Genomic DNA, 25,172 nt, shown 5'->3' with positions numbered 1-25,172 from the left:
GAGTGTAATAACCTGCACTGATGATTGTCATCATACACATTAAAGGGGGGAATCGAAGATCGCTGCAACAAACTGAACACTTGACCTCAGAAGAAAGAAGAAAAGAGCTGAGGGCCAACTACAAGGCTTTCATCTCCTCTTTTTTTTCCTGATGTGAACGATGTGTGAAAAGAATAAAGAGAAACAATAAAGAGGATGTTCCATTTGTTTTTTAATTGGTCTTCTTCATTCTCTTTGCATCAAACAAACTTTAGTTTCAAACTGTTCTTGGTGATTGGAACGAGGGGGGACGTTTAATCTAAAAACAACAACAACAACACCCTACAATATGTTCCAGCTTTATAGTCAATGACTAAAATAAAACGTTATGTCACGTGGGCAGAACCAAACTAATAATAATGTACAGTAGTTTAAGTCAGAGCCACACACACACACACACACACACACACACACTAATCATTGCAGTTTGTTTTTGTACAGATTCAATGAATAGCAAATAAATAAACATGAATTATCAACAACTTCACTTCACGTGCGTAAAAGTGCAAAAACTGTCCAAAATGCGCACAAACCGAACCAAACATAAATATCAATTAAAAAAAAACATCGAAATAACATTGTATTACATAAAAGAAGAACATATAAAACGGTTTTAAAACCACAGTAAATGAAAGACTGCGAATAATAATTTACGTCATTTTTATTTGTCATGTTTGTGATTTTTCACGCGCACCTGCGGGAGCTGATTAAAGCGCTTCCTCTCAGGTGACACGGTTTGTCCCGACGAGCCGCGCGGGGCCCTCAGACACACACACCGACACACACACACACACACACACGGTCATGGACGTCCTCCGCTTCGTCTGGTTGGTTTTGCTGGCAGAGCTGAGGATTTCCGCAGGTAACAAGCGTTCTCCAAGTCATTTGCCGTGACTTGGGTCCCCAAAGGTGTGCGGGTGTGTGCGTGCGTAAAACGCGGCAACGCGGATTGGGAACGTTTGTTTAGATGTAAACATGTAAGAGACAAAATGGCGGGAATCCTGGGACACTGGGTTTACATGACATCCAGGTGGAGGTTATGGCCTACAGGATTTATTGGAGTTAAACTGGAATTAATCAATCCTTCCATGTAGAAAAACAAATGTGACCGCGTCCTTTACTTATGAGTTTAGCAGCGGCGTAGTTTCACTTACAGTAAGTGGCACTTTGAGGACATATAATTGAGCTCCTGCAAACGTTTCCATTTGTTTGTGCTAGAATTTCAATAAAGTTTATTCAAAAGTGGGTAAGAGGCTGTCATTGGACTATGGCTTAACCCAAGACAAACGTTTCTTTGACATTTGTTTGTCCATACAAGGGCTTTTTCTAACACTGGTTCGAAATGTTTGACTTTCTTTAGCTTCAACTCTACATTGTTTTCTGTTCTGTTGTATTTCCTTTTTTTTCTTTCCTAAATCACAATATTACAAAGACATTCACTTAGTTGTCTACCCCCACCAACCTTGCAGGAGGTACCATGTCAGTGACCATTCAGTTTGTTTGAAGAATTTATACTGTTGTGTCATTTGAGGCAAATTAAACGATTCATCCAGTCAGTGACTCTTGACAAGACGAGTGACGGGCCTGACACATTTTCTATTTGATGTTTTTTTATTCTGTCCTCCTCCTCTTCTGTGTATGTCTCAAGGCCAAGTATTGGGATGCCGTCACGGCCAGTGGCAGTGTGATGATGGAAACTGCATCCCCCATGTGTGGAGATGTGACGGAGACGGAGACTGCCTGGATGGATCCGATGAAATGGACTGCGCCGCCGCCGGTGGGCACAAGTCCATAATCCAAATCCAACTTTAATGGAATCATGAAATTTAAACCTTTTGAATGTGTTTCTGTTGAAATAATTAACCCTTCCCTTTATGAGAATTTCCCTCTCATGGCGTCTTGTTTTCCTTCCTCCAGCAGCCCCAGGCTCCCCCCAATGTCCGCCCGGTCAGTTTGCCTGTGTGGACTCTGTCGGCTGTGTCGATGCGTCGGCCCGCTGTGACGGACAATACCAGTGTCCCACCGGCTCCGATGAGGAGAACTGCACAGCCGCCAACGGCTGTTTGGGCTCGGACTGGACTTGTCTGAACCACGTGTGTATCCCCAAAGAGCAGCGATGCAACGGGCTGACCGACTGCGTGGACGACTCTGACGAAAAGGACTGTGGTGAGAAGGATGAGCAGGTTGAGTGCTGGACCACAGGGGACTATAATCATAATTATGTTTTCAGTAGTGTTTAATCACCTAAACTAAGAACCCCTTGTTTTCGTTACCTGCGAATGAGACATGTATATCTACATGGGGAGCAGATAATCTACCACAGATCTTCTTCCCATGTTGCACCGCTATATTTCTTCTACAGTAAGCAAGAGGGGACAAACCACACAATGGTATCCTTTCACTTTGTTGAATTACCTGCATGCCACTGTTCTTCGGCACACTTGGAAAGGAATCGTTGAGGGTCGGGGCAATTGGCTGCCGCCTGCAACCTCACCACTAGATGGCACTAAATCACACACACTCATCCTGAGCAAATTAAAAATGATATTAAGATTATTTTTCTTTTTAATCCATCTACACGGCTACACGCCACTGGGGGTAAAGTAGAAAATATTATAATTTGATGGAAGCCAATTTCAATTCAATCAATTATTTTTATAAATTATAAAAGAGCATAAAAATACATTATTTTTTTGTTTTACCTCTTTGATTGTGTTTATAATTCAAAAATAGTTTTTTACACATTTATTTACCTGTATATTTTATAGTTGTAATGAGAAATAAAATATAACTTAATATTGCAATATAGTTTACTAAATATTCACACTCATGCCTTATTATTAACACTGACTAAAATATGATGAGTGTCTGTGTGTTTTGACAGTATGTGAGTCAGATGTAATGCAACACACACACACACACACACACACACACACACACACACACACACACACACACACACACACACACACACACACACACACACACACACACACACACAGTACCAGCAGTAACGTGCTGACTGTCCTGTTACAGGTGTGTGTGTTGAAGGCAGCGTTCGGTGTCCTGACGGGACGTGTCTGTCTCCTGAGGAGATGTGCGACGGGAAGGTTCACTGCTCGGATGGTAGCGATGAGCCCATAACCTGCGGTAGGTGTTTGCCACCGATTTACATGAATTACAACTGCAACAAACTACCTGACAACTTTGCTGCAGCTGATGTTTATCGATCTTGATGCGTCTTGTGAATGGATTTCTGTAAAGCTGAGCTGGTTCATGCTTCATATCGCAGGTCGTATTTGCTCCATGAACAACGGCGGCTGTAGCCACGTGTGTGTGGACGAGCCCTGGGGCGCTCTATGTGCCTGTCCCGCTGGATACAAGCTCTCAGCCAATGGAGCCATCTGTGAAGGTGTGTGGGGCATGGACATGATACATATTTCACTTTAGATTTTAATAGTAGGGGTTAGTTTATTAAAACACAGGCAACAGATGGTACCAAAAACGGAGTAAAAACAAAATATAGCAGTCTGGAACGGCTCTGACCTCAGCAGTATCATCCTGCAGCCCTCAAAATGAAAGAAAATTCAAAAGCGTGTTGAGTTTTCATGATTAGCCTCCCCCAGTGTCCGTTTTGAAGATGTATATTTATGTTTCCAACCTTCCGGATGTTTGTTTTTGATTTTCTCGAAGCTTAAAACCCTCTCTCCCTCCCCAGATGTGGATGAATGCGCCACACCGTTTCCTCCCTGTATGCATCTCTGCACTAACACCATCGGATCCTACTATTGCCATTGCAGAGAAGGCTTCCGACTGAATGGAAACTCCTCATGTCTGGCAACAGGTAATGAACCTATGGGGAAAAAATAATCGTCCAGGGAAAACAGAGTATTCTTAGTTTTGACACACTGGACAACATGCTGGTACGAGATCAGAAGCAGGTGTAGAGTGTTAGAGCCAGTCAAAAGCTTGATTGTACAATGTGAATCTCCCTTTGGATTTTTAGTTTCACCCTCTGAAAAGATCAAACCCGAGAACAAACGTCACAATTGGACAAAAGATAAGTGACAGGCTAATAGGCTGCTAATGTGGCTGAGCTAATGACAAAGGCAAGAAAATAAAGATCTGTAAGATCAAAGATGGGACTTGTCACATTAGCAGCTGAAGAGGCAATATCAAAATGGAAACGGTCACCTGACATGTTGGGGATAAAAGCATAATAAGTGGCAAATATTAAATTAGTCGTCCAGTTTATTTTCTAAGCAATTTCTAATTCCTCATGTCAATAACTAAAGTGTAAAGTAAAAACTTGCTCCAATAATTCCCACTGACTTTCTGAATGTATAAATGTGTCCAGGTAATGTTACCAGGCTGCTGACGGTGCAGAGGAGATCTGTCGGACTGTTGAACGTGAAGTCTCAACAGTTTGAAGTTGTCCAGACTCTGGCGTTCGACCCGGTGGCCTTGGCCTTCGACGCCGTCCGAGGCCGTTTCTTCTGGGCCGACAGCCGTGGCAGCATTTACAAAAGTGATGGACGTCAAAGCTGGACAACCTACACTGGTCAGCTATGACTGTGACCAATCTTGTATATCACGTATGAAGTGACTGGAGAATGAAAGAGGATTTTTAGGGATACAGTATGTTGTCATCATGCAATGTTGAATTTCTTTGTAACTTGTGTCAAAACCTTTGCTATGACTTTTTAAAATGGGGAAATACGATTTTTTTGATCGCTTAATTTGGCAATATTTCATTTTGTCTTAAAAAATGAATTGTCTATTAGTGTAAATCACAATGTGGAAGTGAAAGGATTGTTCTCACATTCACACGGTTTTAAACCATGATGCCTTGTTCAGTGTAGCTTTCCACAGTGGAATCCATTTTGGTCGACTTTCAATCTCGGAAACCGAAACTGAAAAAAAGCAAGATTTCTGAACATAAATGTTCCCCCACAGGAGAGCCTGGAATCAAGAGTCTGGCTTGTGATTGGCTGAATGGAAACATCTACTGGACCAATCAGAAGACAGAGGCCATCTACATGCAGGCAGCTGAGAGGAACAGTTACACAACTCTGCTGCGCAAAAACGTCAGCCCATCAGATCTGGTGCTTCTACCTGTGGAGAGGTGCCATTAACTTTTCATCTCAACTAGTCTAAGATTATTTTGTAGAGGCGGTGGTGTTTTCTTGAAGCTCAATTGTGCCCTCAGTGAATGTTAATTTCCTCTACCCCCTCAAAAATAGAATGATTTCCTTCTTATAACTTATACCGTTATATTGAAATGTTTGATGTCACAGACCCTGCAAATGAAGGTCGAGCCGTCAAAGAGACGATGACGCCTATTTAAATTGACTGGCCTCTGTCCCCTAGCTCGATGTTCTGGATCAATGCCGGCCCAGGCGACCGGGTGACGATAGAGAAGTCGTGGATGGATGGAACAGAAAGGAGCTCTCTGACGGTCCTCAATGCTCAGTCTGCCCACGGCCTCACTGCCGACGTGGCCGCCCGGAGGCTGTACTGGGTCAGTGACTCCAAGAAGGTGAGTCGATGAAAGCAACGCCAAGATCGTATGGGTGCATGATGTGGAAATGAATGAATGAATGAATTTTGGAAAGTTTATTTGGAAACTTTATTCAGTCTATAGAGACGGTGAAGGTGGACGGGACGGGCCGCCACTCGTTCCCGGGACTGTTCAGCAGGAGAGCCGCTCTCAGCCTGGCTGTTTTTGAAAGCGTGTTCTACTGGGTCGACGACAGAGGACTGTGGCAGGTTCCACAGAACCGACCGAACCAGCAGAAGTTCCTTTGGAAATCTGATTCACCTCTGTTAACTGTTTTCCATGAGCTCCAGCAGCCTCAAGGTAATTCTATAGATTAAACGATGTGTTGATTTCCTTTGGTGTTATGGTGCTTTTTAATTCACAGATATGGTCATTGTACAACAAAAAACAGTTTTCCGAGTGTCTTGACTTGGTCCTTGTGTAGTTTTGTGTAAAGTGTCATGGTAAAACCAAAGCTGCAAGCACTTTTAAAGGGGTGTGGTCATAATAATTTTTTAGCATGTTTGGCCCCTAAAAAAATTATTTGGGTGAAAATGAAGAGAAATAATTCCCTGCTCGGGCCCTAATAACATGATAAACTGCTTTTAAAGTTGCCATAAGTTGGATCTTTCATAGTAATTAAAAACATTTGGTGTGAGCCTTAACCTTAATCACATAAAAAAAAAAGAAAACATGTCGTCTTGTCATCGATCAGGTTCTTCTGCATGTGTCAAGACTCTCTGCCAACTCTGCCAGCTAACGAAAGGAAACTCTGTGGGATTCACCTGCACTTGTCCAGACTTCAAAGTCCTGCTACCCGATGGGACATGTGAATGTAGGTTTATTATTATTATTATCATTTTTAATTCATGATTATTATATGCATTATTTGTAGTTTCTGGTAACCCTAAGCCTTCATTTCAGGAAACTGGAGCCATTTTGAGTCTAAAATTATAGCTTAGGATAGAGGTATAAGCTTTGGTTATAAAACATTATCCGTACTTATGGATGACTTATAGATAAACTGTTATATGCAGCCCTGTGATAACTTTGTAAGGATGAGGGAGGGAGTCCTTAAAAACCTGTTCTTGTGCCACAGATCCAAGATTTGTATACGCTACCGTTACTAACGTCAACCTGCTGGAGTTTAAAGAAAAACAGTCCACCGATACTCTGCTGTTCACCACCGAGGACGGCATCCTGTCATTCGACCTGGACTGGCTGCGCGACTGGCTGTACTGGGCCAACCACACTGGCCACGTCCAACGCACCAGTCTGACCCAGGTCAAGACGGAGCTGGTGCCAACACCTTTGCCAGGTTTGTGCTTTCGGTGACATAAATGGTGAAAGCTGCATTATATTCATGCTCAAAGGATGAATCAATTAGTCGATCAACATGAAGTGGATGCATGTAGTAGCCTTTCTGTTTTCTTCAAGTTTGTCTTCTAAAAGTGGACACGAGGAGCGGGAGTCTGTACTGGGTGGCGTGTGACCGACACAGCATCGGCACCACCACGGTCGACGGTCGATACCCGCAGCAGCTCTACCACACCACGAAGGAGATTCGAGAATTCTATCTGGACTGGCTGAGAGGTGGGCTCATCTGGCTGGAGGAAAACCGAATCCTCAGCATGAGCGCGAAGGGAGGCAAAGCCAAAGAGCTGCTGCAGTTAGCGGGAGAAGTCACGGGGAGCGTGGCCTTCGACCTCCGGGCCAACAGTCTGCTCTGGAACTCAAAGAGGGCAGGTTGGTTACTTTCGTAGATCAGAGGGATTTTAAAGTCTTTTAGACTTTAAGTCACTCCTGGAGCTGTGTGGTTTTGACATATTTATTTAAAAAACAATGATATTACACGGTTGCATTTCCAAAACGTACAAAATCTTCGAAAAAGATATTGAGCCTCTTGCACCATTTTTTTTTTTTTAACAGGCCTCACGACAATGAGTTTGCTGCAAGTGAAGAAGCACCAAGCTGGAAGAAGGTGGAAAGTGTCAGGCTCTGTTGAAGCCGCCTCCGAGCCCTTCCTGTTGGCCCTCTCTGATGACGTCATGACTCTGTGGGACCGGCGTGGAGGGAGCCCCCTCCAAGACATCGCAGTGAGGGGTCGTGTGGTCCAAGTGACCGCTGCACTTGGGGACGTTGGCACAGGTCAGACTAAGTTCATCTAAAAACGTCTCTATTTCAAAAGGAATCCCTATTGGCTGACAACAATTTGCGAGGGGACAGTTATATTTACTACAATATGTCTTCATTTTAAGACATTTTTAATCTTCATTATTTTATCTGTCCACAGTGCCCAGTTCCGCAGTCTGCAGTGAACCATCTGTGCTGTGCAGAAACTCACCGGTCTGCCTTTCACAAGCCCAGCTGTGTGACGGTAAACAGAACTGCCCTGAGGGAGATGACGAGGAATTCTGTGTTACCGCATGTCCATCGAATGGTAAAGTCTCAATATGACAATACCGTACATATTTATAATAAACGTCAGGTCTGACAGTACGTCCCCACTGACTTGCTCGTAACTCGAGTTTCCTGGTTTCTCTAATGACCTTTCCTTTTCTGCCTTCACTGTTGTCCTCAGAGGATTTCAAGTGCAAGGACCGTAGCAGTTGTATCGGCAGGAATCTCATTTGCGACGGCTTCTCTCACTGTCGCGACGGCTCCGACGAAGTCGACTGTCCGACCGTGGCTCCTCCCGCAGCTCCGACCAAAGTGCTGAGGTGTCGCATCGGCTCAAAGCCGTGTAGCGACGGCACAGAGTGCGTTTTATTCAGCCACGTGTGTGATGGAGAGAAGGACTGTAAAGACGGATCAGATGAACTGGGATGTGGTGGGTTTCCCCTCATGCATTTTTAGTCGATGTTATTGCTGTAATATTTAGCTAATAATAGTTTCAACCATGTGATTCTTATCTTCAAGATGCCACTCCAACTAGTCCTGACATCCCTCCATCAACCACGCCTCCGGCTCCGACGCTGCCCGCCTGCAGCAGCCCGTCGGTGCTCTGTCCTTCTGTTCACCTCTGCATTTCTCCGAGCCAGTTTTGTGACGGCCGCAACGACTGTCCCGATGGATTTGACGAAATTAACTGCGTGAAAAGATGTCCCACAAGAAGTACGTCCAAATTTCATCTATCTTTGGGGTTTCAATATTTGTTTTAGGACTTAATAATGCACAATTTGATTTTTCCTGCGTTTTGAGAAGTTGTCCGGAGTCTTGGGAAGCCTTATTTATTTCTAACGATTTTCTTGCAGACGATTTTCGCTGCAAAGACCGTCGGAGCTGCGTCTCCAAGAGTCTGGTCTGTGACGGTCGCTCCCATTGCCTCGATGGCTCAGATGAAGTCGACTGTCCGGCCGTAGTTGCTTCTGCAGTTGCTCCTGCAGCTCGGGCAAACGTCCGGAAGTGTCGCATGGGCTCCAGACTTTGCCGAGACGGGACCGAATGTGTCCTCTTCAGTCACGTCTGTGACGGAGAGAGAGACTGTCGGGATGGATCAGACGAAGAAGGATGTGGTGAGTTTTTTTTATGCAAAGGTGCTTTGTAGAAAAGCTCAGTTTGCTTTTTCTTACATCACAATTTGAAATATTTATCTTAAAAAGAATCTCTAAGCTCCTCCAGCTAACTCTAACACTTCTAGATGCTGCAGAAACTGTCTCTGCCGTTCCTGCAGAAAATCGCTTGAATAAATCTCCTGCTCCTGTGGAACCGTTTCCTGAGCCTCCCCCCAAACCAACCTGCACCAGTCCCTCAGTTCTGTGTGCGGGTTCTTCATCATGCATCAAACCAACACAGATGTGTGATGGAAAAAGAGACTGCCCCGATGGATCTGACGAACAATGTGTGAAGAAATGCCCCTATAAGAGTAAGTAGTCAGGTGATGGTCTTTGAGCTTGATTGTTGAAGTAGATTTTCCAACAAACATAAACTATCAACAAGTATTAGTGTGAATATTGAATATTCGTTTGCCCTCCACAGCCGACTTCCGCTGCAAAGACCGTCGGAGCTGCGTCTCCAAGAGTCTGGTCTGCGACGGTCGCTCCCATTGCTTCGATGGCTCAGATGAAGTCGACTGTCCGGCCGTAGTTGCTCCTGCAGTTGCTCCTGCAGCTCTGGCAAACGTCCTGAAGTGTCGCTTGGGCTCCAGACTTTGTCGAGACGGGACCGAATGTGTCCTCTTCAGTCACGTCTGTGACGGAGAGAGAGACTGTCGGGATGGATCAGACGAGGAAGGATGTGGTGTGTTTGTTGAGTAAAAGTGAAAGAAGTGTAGTCCTGAGTCAGATATCTTGCTATAATCAAAAAACGTTATACAATATATTGCATTTAAACCCAAAATGCCATTTTTTTCCATGTAAGTTGCATTATTCATTTGCATGAAAAATTGCAGTGACATTGATATATTTTTAAATTTATTCAAAATATCATCATTACATCAGTCATTTTCAGTCAATTTTGACTTCAAGACTAAAGAAAACTAGAATGAAAACTGAGGAGTGCCAATGACGCCAGTGGCTTTTGACGGAGAATCCCATGTAATAATAAGGCAGTGATGTATTGTTGTTCAATCGACTGATCCATTTCCAGATGCTGCAAAGATCTCCACTCCACCTCCCAACAAGCCGGCCTGCACCAGTCCCTCGGTTCTGTGTCCGCAGTCGTCTGTCTGCATCGACCCGACACAGCGGTGTGACGGAAAGAGGGACTGTCCCGACGGATCTGATGAGAACTGTGTGACCAGATGCCAGTACACTTGTAAGTCAGCAGGCTTTGGATTGATTGACCATCTTGTTCGACCGATGCTTTTGTGGTACGTTTGATTTGTTCACCGCTTCTCCATCCTCAGCGGAGTTTCTCTGTAAGGACCGTAGGAGCTGCGTCTCGAAGAGTCTGGTCTGCGACGGTCGCGCTCAATGCCACGACGGCTCAGACGAGGTCAACTGTCTGACTGTGTCCACCCCTGCGTCTCGGGCTAACGCCGTGAGGTGCCGCGTGGGCGCGAGGCCTTGTAACGACGGCACAGGGTGTGTTCTGTACAGCCACGTATGTGACGGAGAGGATGATTGTGCGGACGGATCTGATGAACAGGGATGCCAAGAAACCTGCAGACAAGGTCGGAACACTTTAAACACTGAAAACTTTTAATTGAATCTTACAGAGCACATTGAACCATAGTTGAGGCAAACTTGATTCAACCAAGCCCGCAGTTCAATCCCTAAACACTAAAATCATAAAGGAAATGAAAGTGAAGCAAGGACTTTAGAAACACGTCTTGCTGTAACTGAGTACCTGAGGATTAGCCTCAATCGATTTCATTCACTCACTCGTACTTTAAACTGTCCTCCGACCCAGACGAGTTTCAGTGCGCCCACGGCAAGATGTGCATCCCCCGGGCTCAGGTGTGCGATGGGACGTCGCAGTGTCGGGACCAGTCCGATGAGCTTGACTGCTGGCAAAAAACCAAGAGCTGCGAGTATCGCTGTGCCGACGGCAAGCGCTGCATCCCAAAGAAATTCCTGTGCGATGGAGAGAGAGACTGTCTTGATGGCACGGATGAGGTCGGCTGCGGTAAGTCCTCATGGATTTATTGATTGGACTAATGTGGTTGCGTTACCCCTAGAAGTTAATGGATGACACATGTTGGCTTTAACGCTAAATTCTCTTCTCTTCAGATCCTACTACTGTTGTTGCTGTAACAGCAGCTGGGCCTCCTGTCCGCACTTCCACGTCAGCCTGCAAGGCTCCTTCAGTCCTCTGCCCAGGCTCATCGCTGTGCATCTCTCAAAATCAGCTGTGTGACGCACACCGAGACTGCCCTGATGGATTTGATGAAAGTGACTGTGTGCTTCAGTGTGAGAGGCAAGGTAAGCCCGAGTCCAGCAATTGCAGAAGTGGCTGCACTCTACCCAGCAATATAATAATGGCTTCAGACAACTGTGACACAATCTTCATCCTGCACACCAGGTGACTTCATGTGCAGCGACCGGCGAAAGTGTGTTTCCAAGATGGAGGTGTGCGATGGACGCGCCCAATGTCCCGACGGCTCCGATGAGATGCAGTGTCGATCAGAAGATCCGATTGATTCCTGTAAGAAAACAAGAAAAATCCATTTAACAATTATTTCTAAAAGCAGATAAATATCAATATCATTTTAATTATCTGCCGTTGCAGTTGTAGTTATTGCAGCCTCCTAGTAACAACCTACATCAACTAGCCTATCAACATCCTAACAGCCGTCATAGCAACCACCAGGCAACACAGCAACTTTTTCTAAGTTAGAAAATGTGTCCTATCATGATCTAATTGTCTTCACAAGCTGTTCAATTCATCACTTTCTCTGTCTGCCAAGCCTCCATCAACGCGCTCAACGCCAGATCAGCACCTCTGAAGTGCCGCAAAGGTTTCAAGCCGTGCAGAGACGGCCTGAACTGTGTCATGTACAGCCACGTGTGCGACGGAGAGAAGGACTGCCAGGATGGATCTGACGAAGACGGATGTGCTGCTCAATGCAAAGCAGGTTTGTTCTTGAGTGAATTTGAGTTTGAGAGAGGAATTTGAACAATTGCAGTTTTTTGTCGACAATATTTGAGATTATCTTTTCTTCTCTTCTGCAGGCGAGTTCCAGTGTTCTCACGGGAATAGATGCATCCCACCGGAGCAGGTGTGTGACGGGGAGTACAACTGTCAGGACCAATCGGACGAGAGGGACTGCTCGCAGTGGAGTGAGGGCTGCCAACGGCGCTGCGATAACAACACTCGCTGCATACCAGAGACCTTCCTGTGCGATGGCGAGCGAGACTGCGCTGACGGGTCAGATGAGGAAAAGTGTGGTGCGTGACATTGAACGCTCATTTTTTTTTAAAATTTTTTTTTACATCAACTTGGATCAAGACGCACAGAAATCCTCAGGTCGTTACCACATTTCCGTCTCCTGTCTTTCCAGGTCTGGTGGCGTGTGCGATCAACCAGTACCGCTGCACCAGCGGCCAGTGTGTGTCCGAGGCCCTGAGATGTGACGGCTACGCCGACTGCAGTGATCACTCTGATGAGATGGACTGCAAAAGGCCGCCTCGCTGCGCGACTCGGCTCCGATGCCCGCACAGCCACGAGTGCCTGCAGAAAGAGTGGCTCTGCGACGGCGAAGACGACTGCAAAGACGGGTCAGACGAGAAGGTAAGGATGATGCAAACGTTATCGTTGCTTGTGAAAAGAGAGAATGAAAGAAATTGTATGCTCTGTATGACTCGGTCGCCTCATTCGTATCCAGAACTGTGTGACACCGCCTGCGAAGTGCATGGAATACCAGTGGCAGTGCGGAGACAGCAGTCAGTGCATCCCTCAGTCCTGGAGGTGCGATGGGAAAAACGACTGTCACAACGGCGCAGATGAAGACAAATGTGAGCATGTTTTTATTCCCAGAAAGTCGCTGCTCTGTTGAAGTCCGACTCTCCTCTTGTCAGCCACCACTGAGTGCCAAAGCTCTTTTGTTATACGCCTCTGCTTTCACAGGCAGCCAGAGAAAATGCCCCTCCCACCTGTACCAGTGTGGCAGCGGTGAGTGTGTGGACCCCGGCCTGGTGTGCAACCGCTTCACCAACTGCGCCGACCGTTCCGACGAGGGCGCGGGATGTGCTCAACGCAACTGCTCCAGCCCGTCGGCTCCTCGGTGTGAGCACCAGTGTGTCAGCACCCCGAGTGGACCGGTCGGTTTTACGACAAATGTGTATCTGGTTTGTTCTTCTGTCCAAGGTGGTGGACACTGCCGAGAATTGCCCCCCCCCTCTTTTTTTTTTTTTTACTTTTGCAGAGGTGTTACTGTGCGGCAGGGTTCAGACTTCAGTCCAGTGCGGCGTCCTGTGCGGACATTGACGAGTGCACCGCGACGCCCTACGCCGTCTGCAAACACACCTGCCTCAACAACCGTGGGTCCTACGTCTGTCACTGCCACCCTGGCTTCTACCAGGAGCCCGACAAGAGCTGCAAGACGAAAGGTACCGAAGGCTCCGTGAACAGAGTAGAAGGAAAGTTTAATATCTTTGCCTTTATGGAAGAAATGCCCCCTGCGCAGAAAATCTTGCAAACAAAATCGGAAAATATTGTGGGATTTACAAGCAGGGTGTTCATTCATTTATTTGAGGGCAAAAATAACCTTGCAGTGACTCTGCTCTTGGGTTTTGATGCCCCGTCGTCATTCTCTCTCCATCTCTAGACGAGCCTCTGCTCCTGGCGTCGGTGCAGTCGGAGCTGTTGCTCCTGGGAGTCCACAACGGCAACTTGCGTCTCCTCTCCTCGGCCAATCGGCCGGTCTTCTCTCTGGATTACCACTGGACACAACAAAGAGTTTACTGGCTGAGCCCCGACTATCAGAGCATCCGCTGGGCCGACATGAAGGACTCGAATAAAAAAGGGACACTCGTCAAAGGTGCGGCCGTGTCAAATGTAGTTTGATAGTATTTAAAAAGACGGCATTTGATTAAGATGAGCTAGTTCCAGGGTCCTGGAGGCTGGCTGTAAGCGTAGGGAATAAACTACTCAAAGTAAAGTCCTTTGGCCCATGACCTGAGTTTATAATATCGAAATGAAATCTGTTTACAGGAGTGAAGTCTGATTTTATCGCGGTGGACTGGGTCGGTAAGAACCTGTACTGGGTGGACGGACTCGTTGGCCAAATTCTGGCCGTGAAGCTCAGCAACGCGACGGTGAGTTCGCAGAACTACACCGTGGTGCTGGGTGAAGATCTGGAGCAGCCAAGCTCATTGGTCCTGCTGCCCCACAGAGGGTATGGTGCCAAGTCTGGTTATCTAAATATAAAATTCTATTAAAAATGTCTTTATTGCCCTAGATATTTCATAATCGCATAAACCCTTTTCAGCCTGATGCTGTGGTCTGGGATTGGCAGAACCCCTCTGATTGAGCGGTCTGGCATGGACGGTTCAAAGAGGAAGGTGGTGGTGAAGCGAGGGTTGAGCTGGCCCGTCGGTTTGGCCGTTGACCTCCTGGACAACCGGGTGTACTGGGCCGACGAGAAGCTGCGCTGCATTGGCTCGGCCTCTCTGGACGGAGACAACGTCAAGGTAAAGAGAGAATCATGATCCCCTCATATTTCAGATGTGATTGCTGCTTTTCTCCCAGCATTGTTATTTAATAGTGATGGCGTTTGCCCCCCCCCCCTTCCCTCACCAGATCCTCCAGTTAGCCGAAACTCCAAGCCCTTTCTCTGTGGCGGTCTTCAACGACCGAGTCTTCTGGTCCGACACGAAGAGACGAACGATCCGCTCGGCTGACAAGAACTCCGGAAAAGATCAGAAGGTTCTGCTGAAGAGACCAGGACAACCATTTGGACTGAAAGTGAGTATTTGGCTTCTGATGATTTCTTAATCACTCCCACGTAGCTTTTAGTTGCTTGCACATACACTCACAACTCATTTGTTCTAGTTATGAACCTGCATGTTTCCTCTCTCCACAGCTGATGCACGCCCTCTCCCAGCCGGCCGTATCCAGCCCCTGTGATCATCTGCGCTGCTCCCACCTCTGCCTGCTGGCCCCCGCGGTGAGGGGCAGGTCTGGAGCCCCGGGCTCACCCGGCGCTCCGGTGGTGAGGGGCCTTATGGCAGTTTGTCGATGCCCCAAGGGGCTGCTGCTTTCCAAGGACAGGATCACCTGCTCTCTGCCCGCGGAGTCGACTTTCATCCTGCTTTTGTCTCGCACGACAGTCTACCAGGTGAATTGTCTCATTGTGGCGACGAGATGTTTGCTTCCTTACTTTTATTCTCCAGCGCTGTTCTCTTACGTCACTCTTGCCCGTCCCCTAGATTTACTTGCACTCCATGCATCAAGACGGCGTTGCGCTTAAAACAATGCCAAACAGTCGAGTTTTAGCCCTCCCCGGAGTAACTGAGGCCGTGGGACTAGACGTGTCCATCCACGAGCTTTCTATGTATGTGGCCGATGCAGCGCAGGGATCTGTGGACGTGCTGAAACTGAGCGGCCCCAGGTCGAGGCAGGGGCTGACACCTGCTGGACAAGTCCTAAAGCTGAAGGTACGTTTTATTTTTTACAATTTTTTTTTTTAAATGCAAATTTTCCTGATGAAATTAAAATTCTGGCAACTAAAATTCTCTCTCCTGTCAGGATGACACAGTCACAGCTCTGGCAGTTGACTGGGTGACCTCCAGCTTCTACTGGAGCAGCACCGACAGGCCCGACCTCCACGTGACCTCCCGCCATGATGGCTACACCACCTCCCTGCTGCAGGGATCGCTGAGGGTGAGGCAGACGATCTCCTGCTGAGCCCCACTTGTGTTTTCCTGCCCACTTCTCCTGTGGACGGGCCAAAAATTTACCACAATGTAAAGTGGAAAAATTTGATTTGGAAGGATTTTTGCAAAATACCAAAATACCTTCACATCAACAATTAAGTCTCGCATTTTGTCTGGCTCCTATAATCCATGTTTGTCCTTTCAGGGCACCACGTCCATCGCGCTGCATCCCCCCTCGGGACGACTTTGCTACACGGCGATAGCCGGGGCGGGTGAAGCCAGCCAGACGGAGGTGAACTGTGCCTGGATGGACGGTCGTACGAGAGCAGTGCTGTGGCGGAAGTCCGTCGTCCCCACCTCGCTGGTCTTTTCTAATAAAGGAGCCATGATATACTGGGCAGACACTGGTATGGAGTTTTTCTTTTTAAATCTCATGGACTTGATGAGTGTCTAACTGTCTGAATTGTCCTTTCTCAGGCGAGGGAGTGATCAGCTCTATTGGAGTGGATGGATCCGGTTATAAACAGTACAAAACTGGTCCAGGTTTCCTCATCTCCTTCACGCATACTGAGAACTTCCTCCTCTGGGTAACCCAGGACAAAGGTCAGGTTCCTTTTCTTTTAGGCCCCTGTCCTACAATGTGATGGTGCTTGGTGTATTTTTACTCCGTCACTGTAATAACCCGTTCAGTCCTGCTTGTGGAATTTCTCACCTCCGCCTCATTTGTCTTTCCCCCCCTTCAGGCAGCAGATGGCATCACAGACTAATGTAGCAATGAATTATTCAGTCACGTAGTTATCAGCAATCTGCTCTGTTGAACATCTTTAAAACACTGCCACTTCTAATCACCGGCACTTTGTCTTTCCTCAATCAGACCTGTCCTCTTTCTTTTTTCATCTTTTGACTAATGGACCCCAGTAGCCTCTGCATGTAGACAATGTAATATTAAAGGGAGAAGGGTGATTAACATCTTTGGTTCTCTTTCATTTTTCAACCATGTGCAGATGTTGCAAAACTGTGGTTCAGTGACGGACTTCAGCCGAAGCAACTGTGGTTTGAGACAAAGACCAGTTTGGTGGAAGTCAAAGCCTACAGCAACAGCAGCCAGTCTGGTACGTATCTACCATGTGTGGTACCAGCCTATAAACTGCTTCATACGATACGAGACATGAGCACTTGGAATAATTGAGGTAATGGCCTGAGAGGCCTTGGTCAGTAATGGGGCTTCACTTTGCAACAGGGAGTCATGCAGAGTCGTGTAAAACTGACAGGATGGTAAAAAAATAATAATAAAGCATAATAGAACAAAATTTAAAAAGTGCAAAGGACAAAAACCTTCCAACTCCTGAACAAAAGGAAGAGATCTGTCTGTAGATTTTAGGCACTGGCTCATTTGGTGTTCAGCAAAGATCGTTGGATTAGCTTTGGGCTAAATCCAGCGGAACCTGTTAATAAAAAAACTAATTTCAAAACTGAAGTTTAATAAAAATGGAGACTATCACAAGGACTAGAGCGATAATATCTTTGTTTCTTGAAATGCTCACAGCGGCAGTTTGTGGGAGATTTCACAATAAACATTATACGGTTTGAGTTACCAAACATGCGATGGGACACATTCCATTGACCAAAATACTTTTTTTGGGACGTGACTGCACAAGTTTTACATGCTTACTTGTCCAAACTGATATATCAGGCAAGACGATGCCAAAGGTGTTTAATATGATGAGAGGGACGATGACTGGTAACATGGAATTCCTAGAACCAAAAATGAGTTTGGAAATATTTCATTTGAGTCCAAAAACATGTTAACATCCAGTTTTGTTGGTCTTACTTGTGCTAATATTCAGTGTGCAGTAGCAGGAACAATATTATCTCACGCGGAGAGTCCCGTAAGTACAGTAACTGTGTACGACGGTAAACAACATGCATGTATCACTTGGCATCTTGAAGCAGATAGTTAAACATTTCCCTTCTAACTTCCTTGTAACCATGATGCAGACATTTGTGACCAACTGTTTGGTCTGGGGACATTTTGAAAGTCGCTCGTCGACACTGAAATCTTCTTTACTTCCCAGGTTTGTAATGCTCACACTGTTCATCCGAATTTCTACATCAGCAGAAACGCGTCAAACCGGTTTGTTAGTAATCCTCTTCATCATCATCACAAGGAATCACACAGTCTCTGCACGTATCAATTCACACTGCAACTTTCTGTTTCTTACTTGAGAAAGTAGATGAAGTGCGTTATCGGACACCCGCGGGCGGAATGAATAGACTCGCTGTGAGTTGAATAGTTGAATGGAGGCCAGAGTGATGCGATAGCTGCAGGGAGATGTGCGATCACAAGCCTGTTTGTGTGTGTGTATGCTGCAGTGGGCAACACTGATGATGAATGGAGCTCCAACACACACTCGCTGTTCTCTCTTGATTGTTTTGACCTGTGACAGAAAAGTCTGTTTTAAGTTGATCAATAACATCAATAAACTATATTCAGGCACATGAATGCAGGGATTGTTTTGAAACTAAACATTATTTTTCCTTCTAATGTCTACACCAGCAATTACAAGTTCCAATAATTTACAGTATAAGGACTTTTTTAAATATCTTTTTAAGATGCCTAATAACTTAAATCATCAATCAGATTTTGTTAATCAGATTTTACAAACACAGAAAAATTTTATATGGACATGTGCATGAGCAGACAGACAAAATCCTGTGAGTCTGCCTTGAACACTAAAACTCTGAGACCTTGTGGTTTGAGATGTATAATGTAAAAATGGGTTTTGTTTATACAGAAATCAAGTTCTTGATAGTTGGAGCAACACACCTCCCAAGTTTGAATCACAATTGTAATAGTTATTTTCTAAAATGTTCTAATATGTGAGAGCAGCAGGCAAATAGACGCTACATGAATACGTCCAAGTCTACAGACGTGGATATTAAGTCTTTGCACAACACGTCGGTGTTCATTTGCGCGCACACTCTGAAGCCTGTTGCTCCCTTTCACAATGCACAATTACCCAATGACAAATTGTGTCTCACCTCTGTTCCACCCAATCTGGGCGTCGCCACGGCCCCCGGACTGGAAGTGTCCTCACTGTGCCAAGGCAGGTTATCGTTATACACAGCCAGGAGGCCTTGATTTAAAGACTCATTGATAACGTGGATCTAATGGAGGATCTGGTGTGTGCTGTTCCTTTTCCCCACATCATTGTGTGATACAACCAGGGAACCCATTAACCTGCAAATAGAACTTTGTTCTTTGTGTGAATCTATAAATCCAGGGAAGATTAGCAACCACATGAGCTAAGTAGAATGGCGCCTGGAGAGCACACGCCTGCGCTAAGGGCCAACGCTCTAACTTGCCATGTTATAGAATGTGGGGAAAAGAAATCTAGCCACCCAAACTTGCGTTCCCTTCTCCGTCTGACCGACATATTTCTAAAGGTTTTTTGACGCTAAAACAATTTGCATTTTTCCTCCTCCAGGTACAAACAGCTGCTCCAACGACAACGGCGATTGTGTCCACCTGTGCCTGCCCTATCCCGGAGGTCGGACCTGTAAATGCGGGCAGGGCTTCTACAGCACCGGCGCCACTTCCTGCGCCCCCCTGCCCGACTGCCCCGACGGAGAACGTTCCTGCGGCGACGGAACCAAGTGCGTCCGCAGCAGCATGTTCTGCGACGGACACGCGGACTGTGCCGACCAGTCCGACGAACAGGACTGTGAGTTTTGACCCCTGACTCCAAATCCAAAAAACAACCACGAGTTGAGCTACTGTATTTTAGCCAATGATTTTGAATGATCTGTGACGTATCTCGATGCATGATCACAAAACATTGTCTTTCTCTCCAGGTCCGAACCACGACAAGAACGATGTTGGGCCCAAGGACAGTGACGATCTTCTCCCTCGCTCGTCATCTCCTCGTTCAAACGACCAAAATGAGAAAAACAGTGTTGAGGTCACAGACTCCTGCGACCTCCAGCACTGCAACGGTCACGGCAGCTGCCTCACAGACGGCAAAGTCACTCGCTGCCAGTGTGCGGCCGGATACAGCGGAGAGTTTTGCCAAGAGGCGGAAAGTGGACAGAGTCACGTGGGCGTCGTCCTCGGCGTCTTCTGCCTCGTCGCTGCCTTGATGGCGGCCACTCTTATCTTTGCTAAAAGGTACAAGCGGCTGTAACTAACTAACGCTGATTTTTGTTTTGTTCTGTTCAACAAAACCTGGTGGCCTGTGAATGAAATGTATATTTGACTCGTGAACCTTGGTTTGGACAGGAGAGCGTGGGCCTCCATCAGAAGAAGATCCACGGAGAAAGAAACTCTGATGGCCAACATGGGCCTGCCGTGTGAACACTACGATTCTGACTCTGAGGTTAATACGTCGACATAAATGAGCAGAAATGATGGTCTTGAATTAGTTTGAGTATGACCTATGGATGTGGCTTATTTATTACAGTAATAAACTTCTTGCTTGTTGATCCTGGAAGATCAAGTTTGACAAATTCATAACTCTGACCTCCTTCTTTGAGAAACTTTTAGGCCAATTAAAAGTTACTCAAATAATCTAATTAGGTCTCGTCTTTATTGTGGAATTACTTGAATTTATTATTGAATTAATACATTTTGAGGGGTTTTCAGGATGCAATGTAATTTATATTTATACAAATGTATGTATTAAGAGTATGTTTGTCTTTGTACCCAAGTGAAGGTTTCTAACCCTTTTTTTTTCCTGAGTAAATTTTAAAGGTTCCAATTTTAAGTTTGGTACATTCCACAAATGTTTCTTAATTATTTGGCTAAATGTCTTATTGTTTCTGTTCTGTCTTAAGTTTTTGATGAATACATTTCTGATCTTTTCTCCACCCCCAGGAGCTGGAGTCCCCAGTAGACGCCAAGAACCCCCCGCTGTTGTTAAAGTCACTCCAGAATAAATAAAGACTTCTGCATTCACGGGCATGACGACACTGTGCTTCCAGTAAACGCCTGCTTCCTGGGAACCGTTGCGTCACGTTTGATCGGACATCACAAGTCTTATCCGATGAGGAATTTCTTAGGTCCTGGATTTCAACACCCTGATGCATGTTTTCTTATAATAAACCTAACTTTAAAATGAACCAACAACTCGGGCTCCGTTTTGAAAGAGATTCACATCTGAAGGTTCCCTGCTAAAGATGCCGCACGGACATGTTGAGGAAAATCTTCCTGACGCTAATAGGTCATTTTGAGACCGAATCTAATTCAGCTTATTACAGGTGCATATAACAACCCAGCATGTTGGAGCTGACGATAACTCGAGATTCGCAACAAAAATAAGGAGTCGTCAAATCGCAGACTTGGAGCAGACAGATTTTTCGCCAAGTCTAATCCGTGCACGTTTGCTTTGTCTGCTGTTATTTGAATCCCTTAAACCTGGTATTATTGTGTTGTTTACCTTCCTAATTCTACTGTGGTGACACTGCTTAAGTGCTTTCGTGATGGACATCCCTCGTGTGTCTGTGACAAGGAAAGAGCCTCATGTCTTCACCTGTAGGTTGATGGTTCCTCTCAAAAACAGAGAAATACTGTGCGCCAACCAAACGTGACTGTTTTAATACGTTTGCGTGCTTGGTAGCCTTGCAATAATATATTAATATAATAATTCCCATGTTCGCTTCAACTGCCAAAAAAAGAAAGCTGTCGCAGCTCTCTATGTCACTCTGTGGCACTGTTGTAAACCGATACCCGTTTCAACCCAATGCTTCCTCGTGGCGTTTCGGTTCCCGTTTCCTCCAATTCTTTCTATAGAGACATATTTCGCTCTAAAAGGCCTCTTTGTTCATTAACTTCCACCTTTTTCTTTCAGCCACTGATAATAAGGAGACATGCACTCTTTTTTTACTGCTCTATTTGTAATGGTATTACATGATGGGCTTTGCAGCAAGAAACCCATTGGGGAAAAATGTCAATCTTTTTATTGAACATGTGCAAACTGTACTCATTCGCAACACGGTGAGTCCATACCTTCAGGGCCAAATGCTTTTTCAACTTTTTCCAGAAACGTGCGGGGGCGGGGACTGTGTGCATTGTTCCAGAAGAGACACGGCTGACAGAAGTCACGGCTGACGTTTTTTGACTCCACCTAATACCAGAGACGGAAAACAAACATGGAGCATGAACGCCCTTTTTGAACGCCCCCGTCTGGGAGCGCTACAACGTGTCTGCAACGCAAAGGGAGGTGCGGTCGGCCAAGCACAGGAATTTTACTGTACGTTTTATTATTTTTTCTGTAGTCTACAAATGAACAACCAACAATTTCCATCCTGGAAATATTTAAGTCTGTTTCATTTCAGTATTTGAAATGCAGACTATTCAAGGTGAAAATCCTTAGAAAAAAAAACTTAAAGGTCCCCAACGGACGAATGTGTCTGACCGACTTCAGACAAACTGTCCTCAGCCTTGTATCATATTGGCAAAGGGACTTCAATCATGCCCTTTAAATGTTCTTGATAACTGGTGTAGCGTCATCTCACCCTGTTCTATTATTACAAGTGTCACTGGGTTTAAGCTAAATACTCCACTTTAACTGCAATAATGGAAAGCAGATAAAAACACGTCTCTTATTTCTTTAATGCAAATGCAGCAAACCCCAGTGTCGGGAAACTGGTTCCATACTCGGAAACACATGGCTTCCAGTACGCGGTCGAACATGTTCCTGCTGCTCTAACAGTCCCAGGAGTCTCCAGAGCAGGCAAAATATATATATTTCACGACGACAACCTGCTGTTATGACCTGCACTTTTCTCCCGTCTCTCCTTGGCAACACAGTCGCGGAGCAGTGAACCGCTGAAACTGGAAATGTCTTTTGCTTTTTTCCTTGAGGTGACAAAATTCAGTGGAGACCGTTTCCCTATAATTACCCAGCAGTACCTAGGAACTGCTGCATGCTACACAGGCATGTGACTCCTGTGAGCCGCGTCTTGTTCTGACTCGCCTTCCCCTCTGTTCTTCAGTATAACAGTCCCGAGGTGTGTGTGTGTGTGTGTGTGTGTGTGTGTGTGTGTGTGTGTGTGTGTGTGTGTGTGTGTGTGTGTGTGTGTGTGTGTGTGTGTGTGTGTGTGTGTGTGTGTGTGTGTGTGTGTGTGTGTGTCCCTCCCTCCCTCTAATTCCCAGGAGAGTTCCCCAGGTGTGTTTTCATATGGTCAACATTTTTTCACACATTCAATTTCTGATTTGAGTTTGTCATTCCCAGGGATGCCAGAGCTATCGGGCCTCATGAGTCAGAGATTAACAGAAGCACTTGGTGAAATGTTTAGTTGCTTCACCAAGGTGAGCTGCAGTGTGTGTTTGACTAAGCCCAGGTGGAAGATAAAGTAGGGGGGAGGAGGAAGGGGTGGAGGTGATTTTTACGTGTGTTAATGGAGAAGAGCGGACAGGGCACTCAGAGGTTTCGGCTTTCTTCCTCATCCCGCCTTCCCTTTGTGACAGATTCCCCTCAGTGGAAGAGGAACTTCGAATTGCTTTCTCTTTTTTGAGGACCCAGGAGCAGCACACACAAGCCGGACTACCCCACAACCAAAAAGCTCAAATCCGGGACGCCAAGGGCTGTACTTCCTCTGTTCTCGTGAGTAGATTGGGGTTTGTTTTTTTTAAATGTCACTTTGCTCCTAAACTTGACTTGCCCTGCCTGTGCTGCTGCTGTGTCGGTGGGAAACCCGGCTGACGAGATGCTTTGGAAAGTTTTGACTCTTGAAAAAACATCTTCTGCAGTGGCTGTTCCACACTTTGTTCAGCAGTTAACTCCGTCTCCGGGTGACTTTAAAGGACCGAGAGTCAGGGTTTCATGTGGCGAGTTTGACTCTTTCCACTCGAGTTAGTCAATGTTCTCTTCAGTGTTAAATGAGCTCCTTGTGAGGTTCAGTGCTTTGGGTTCAGTTGAATTACCTGTGAACTTCGGCCTGCGTTTATTTTGTCAGTCGACCAGGTGGTTTATGTTTGATTAATAGGAGCTGATGGCAAATAGTTTTTCTAAAAAAAACAAAAACCCCTCGTGAGTCAAACGTCATCTGGAGATGATGGGAGGATTACTCACCTGTGTTTCTCACGGGGGAAGAAAAACCAAAATGAATAAATCCTATTTTGTCTCGAGACAAAATGTTGTTCCATAAACTATCTTGTGTCTGCAGGCTGCATGTTTCCTTTCTTCTTTTGCGGGGGGGGGGGGGGGGGGCGGGGTCATTTGTATGCAGTGATTTAAAAGTAAAATATCCTTGAGGGCGGGGCGGGTCCCCACAGGTCAAGCAGCTCGCAGTGGAATTTCTTTGTGAAACTGATCCATCGACGTCTACTTCAGCTCCGTTCTCCTCTTTCTTGTTTTCTTGTCTTCTTGCAGTGTAAAAAAAGATGTGACCGTTTTTTGCGGCTGTGAATATGAAGCAGGGATTTCCCACGTGTAATCTCATGTCGATAAAATGGGAAACGTCGACTCTTCTCGTCGACATCTGGATCCTAAACCTTAATCTGAAAGCCCTGCTATCATCGCCGGTTTTCTTCTTCTTCCTGCATAAGCTGCTCGTCTTTCTCACATTTCATCACCGCGCGTCCTGACGCACGACATAATCACATCCTGCGGCCAATAACATCCTGAAACCTGAAACTCAACGTTGGCATGGGAGAGAAAGGGTGGGCATGACTCAACGAAACACTAGTCTGTGGTAAAAAAGAAAAAGAAAAGAACTCCACCTTTTTAAAATCAGTCGAAGCAGGTCTGGAGTCCCGCAGCACAGAGCCAGAGCTCTCAGTGTTGGTTCTGTCCTCTCTTTGTCACGTTGACCTATTGTGTTTCAGGGTGTGTCTCGTGTCTCAACCATTCATCCCTTTCCTCCCCCCTGTTCTCATTCCATTCCCTTTAACAGGCCATTGCTTCCGCCCCGCGATGGCCACCGCTCTCCCGGCCCCCCGGGGCCTCGACCTCAGCCTGCCGACCTGCGGCGAGACCCAGTGCAGCGGCCGAGGCACCTGCGCGCCACCCCCGGGCGGCGGGGCCAACCTGGTGTGCGACTGCCACCTGGGCTACCAGGGCGAGTCCTGCGAGGACACGGTCAACGGGGCGCTGAGTCTGCCGCTGACCCTGAGCGTGCTGGCCGTCATCGTCGGCGTGGTGCTCCTGGCTTTCGTCTGCGCCAAGGTCCGGCAGTTTCAGAAGAAGAAACGCAGGTACCAGCAAAATGCATCTGTTGTCTTTAAATAATGTTTAAAAAAAAAAAAATAGGGGCATATATTTTCTTTTTTCTTACAATAGAAATATTTAATATAATGTTAAATATTAACTACAAGCATGCATTCAGCTACTATG

The 25,172-nt window shown here is 46.1% G+C and overlaps 2 protein-coding genes and 1 long non-coding RNA gene across 4 annotated transcripts; 2 read left to right on the top strand and 1 right to left on the bottom strand.

The window, feature by feature from the left end:
• Positions 1-843: 843 nt before the first annotated feature.
• LOC124849743 (low-density lipoprotein receptor-like) lies at positions 844-4,611 on the top strand. Its single transcript, XM_047329624.1, has 7 exons — positions 844-901; positions 1,688-1,816; positions 1,957-2,205; positions 3,076-3,189; positions 3,332-3,451; positions 3,758-3,883; positions 4,397-4,611. Exons 1-7 carry the CDS (start codon positions 844-846, stop codon positions 4,609-4,611), a joined length of 1,011 nt encoding a protein of 336 aa, XP_047185580.1.
• On the top strand, positions 4,407-21,462 carry si:dkey-88l16.3 (low-density lipoprotein receptor-related protein 1B). Its single transcript, XM_035608986.2, has 39 exons — positions 4,407-4,600; positions 4,996-5,164; positions 5,410-5,578; positions 5,677-5,899; positions 6,294-6,413; positions 6,678-6,896; positions 7,016-7,324; positions 7,508-7,726; positions 7,872-8,018; positions 8,160-8,408; positions 8,498-8,692; positions 8,833-9,093; positions 9,219-9,443; positions 9,557-9,817; positions 10,166-10,333; positions 10,425-10,691; positions 10,931-11,146; positions 11,251-11,442; positions 11,543-11,665; positions 11,928-12,095; positions 12,193-12,408; positions 12,522-12,751; positions 12,846-12,975; positions 13,088-13,281; positions 13,386-13,569; positions 13,788-14,000; positions 14,174-14,357; positions 14,451-14,652; positions 14,762-14,926; positions 15,045-15,299; positions 15,391-15,618; positions 15,710-15,844; positions 16,043-16,244; positions 16,315-16,440; positions 16,842-16,949; positions 19,326-19,562; positions 19,693-20,005; positions 20,117-20,213; positions 20,711-21,462. The coding sequence occupies exons 2-39, from the start codon at positions 5,079-5,081 to the stop codon at positions 20,774-20,776; spliced, it is 7,302 nt and encodes a 2,433-aa protein (XP_035464879.2). The 5' UTR covers positions 4,407-4,600; positions 4,996-5,078; the 3' UTR covers positions 20,777-21,462.
• On the bottom strand, positions 10,697-24,177 carry LOC118285369. Of its 2 annotated transcripts, none has more exons than XR_007030240.1 (3): positions 23,910-24,177; positions 18,060-18,275; positions 10,697-11,663 (listed from the first exon to the last, which is right to left on the bottom strand). It is a non-coding gene; the product is annotated as an uncharacterized LOC118285369 (long non-coding RNA). The 2 variants fall into 2 exon arrangements; XR_004785089.2 differs by lacking the exon at positions 23,910-24,177 and adding an exon at positions 21,842-21,959.
• Positions 24,178-25,172: the final 995 nt, after the last annotated feature.

The sequence above is a fragment of the Scophthalmus maximus genome, chromosome 20 (assembly GCF_022379125.1).
Source record: "Scophthalmus maximus strain ysfricsl-2021 chromosome 20, ASM2237912v1, whole genome shotgun sequence".
In the NCBI taxonomy this organism is placed as follows: Eukaryota; Metazoa; Chordata; class Actinopteri; order Pleuronectiformes; family Scophthalmidae; genus Scophthalmus; species Scophthalmus maximus.
This window is presented reverse-complemented; position numbering and strand designations above follow the sequence as displayed.

Coding starts and splice junctions, on each gene's coding strand:
- LOC124849743 (XM_047329624.1), top strand. CDS start 844: ATGGACGTCCTCCGCTTCGTCTGGTTGGTTTTGCTGGCAGAGCTGAGG. Junction 1,817..1,956: donor AATGGACTGCGCCGCCGCCG/GTGGGCACAAGT, acceptor TCCTTCCTCCAG/CAGCCCCAGGCTCCCCCCAA. Junction 3,884..4,396: donor CTCCTCATGTCTGGCAACAG/GTAATGAACCTA, acceptor AAATGTGTCCAG/GTAATGTTACCAGGCTGCTG.
- si:dkey-88l16.3 (XM_035608986.2), top strand. CDS start 5,079: ATGCAGGCAGCTGAGAGGAACAGTTACACAACTCTGCTGCGCAAAAAC. Junction 13,570..13,787: donor CAAGAGCTGCAAGACGAAAG/GTACCGAAGGCT, acceptor CTCCATCTCTAG/ACGAGCCTCTGCTCCTGGCG. Junction 15,619..15,709: donor GACAAGTCCTAAAGCTGAAG/GTACGTTTTATT, acceptor CTCTCCTGTCAG/GATGACACAGTCACAGCTCT.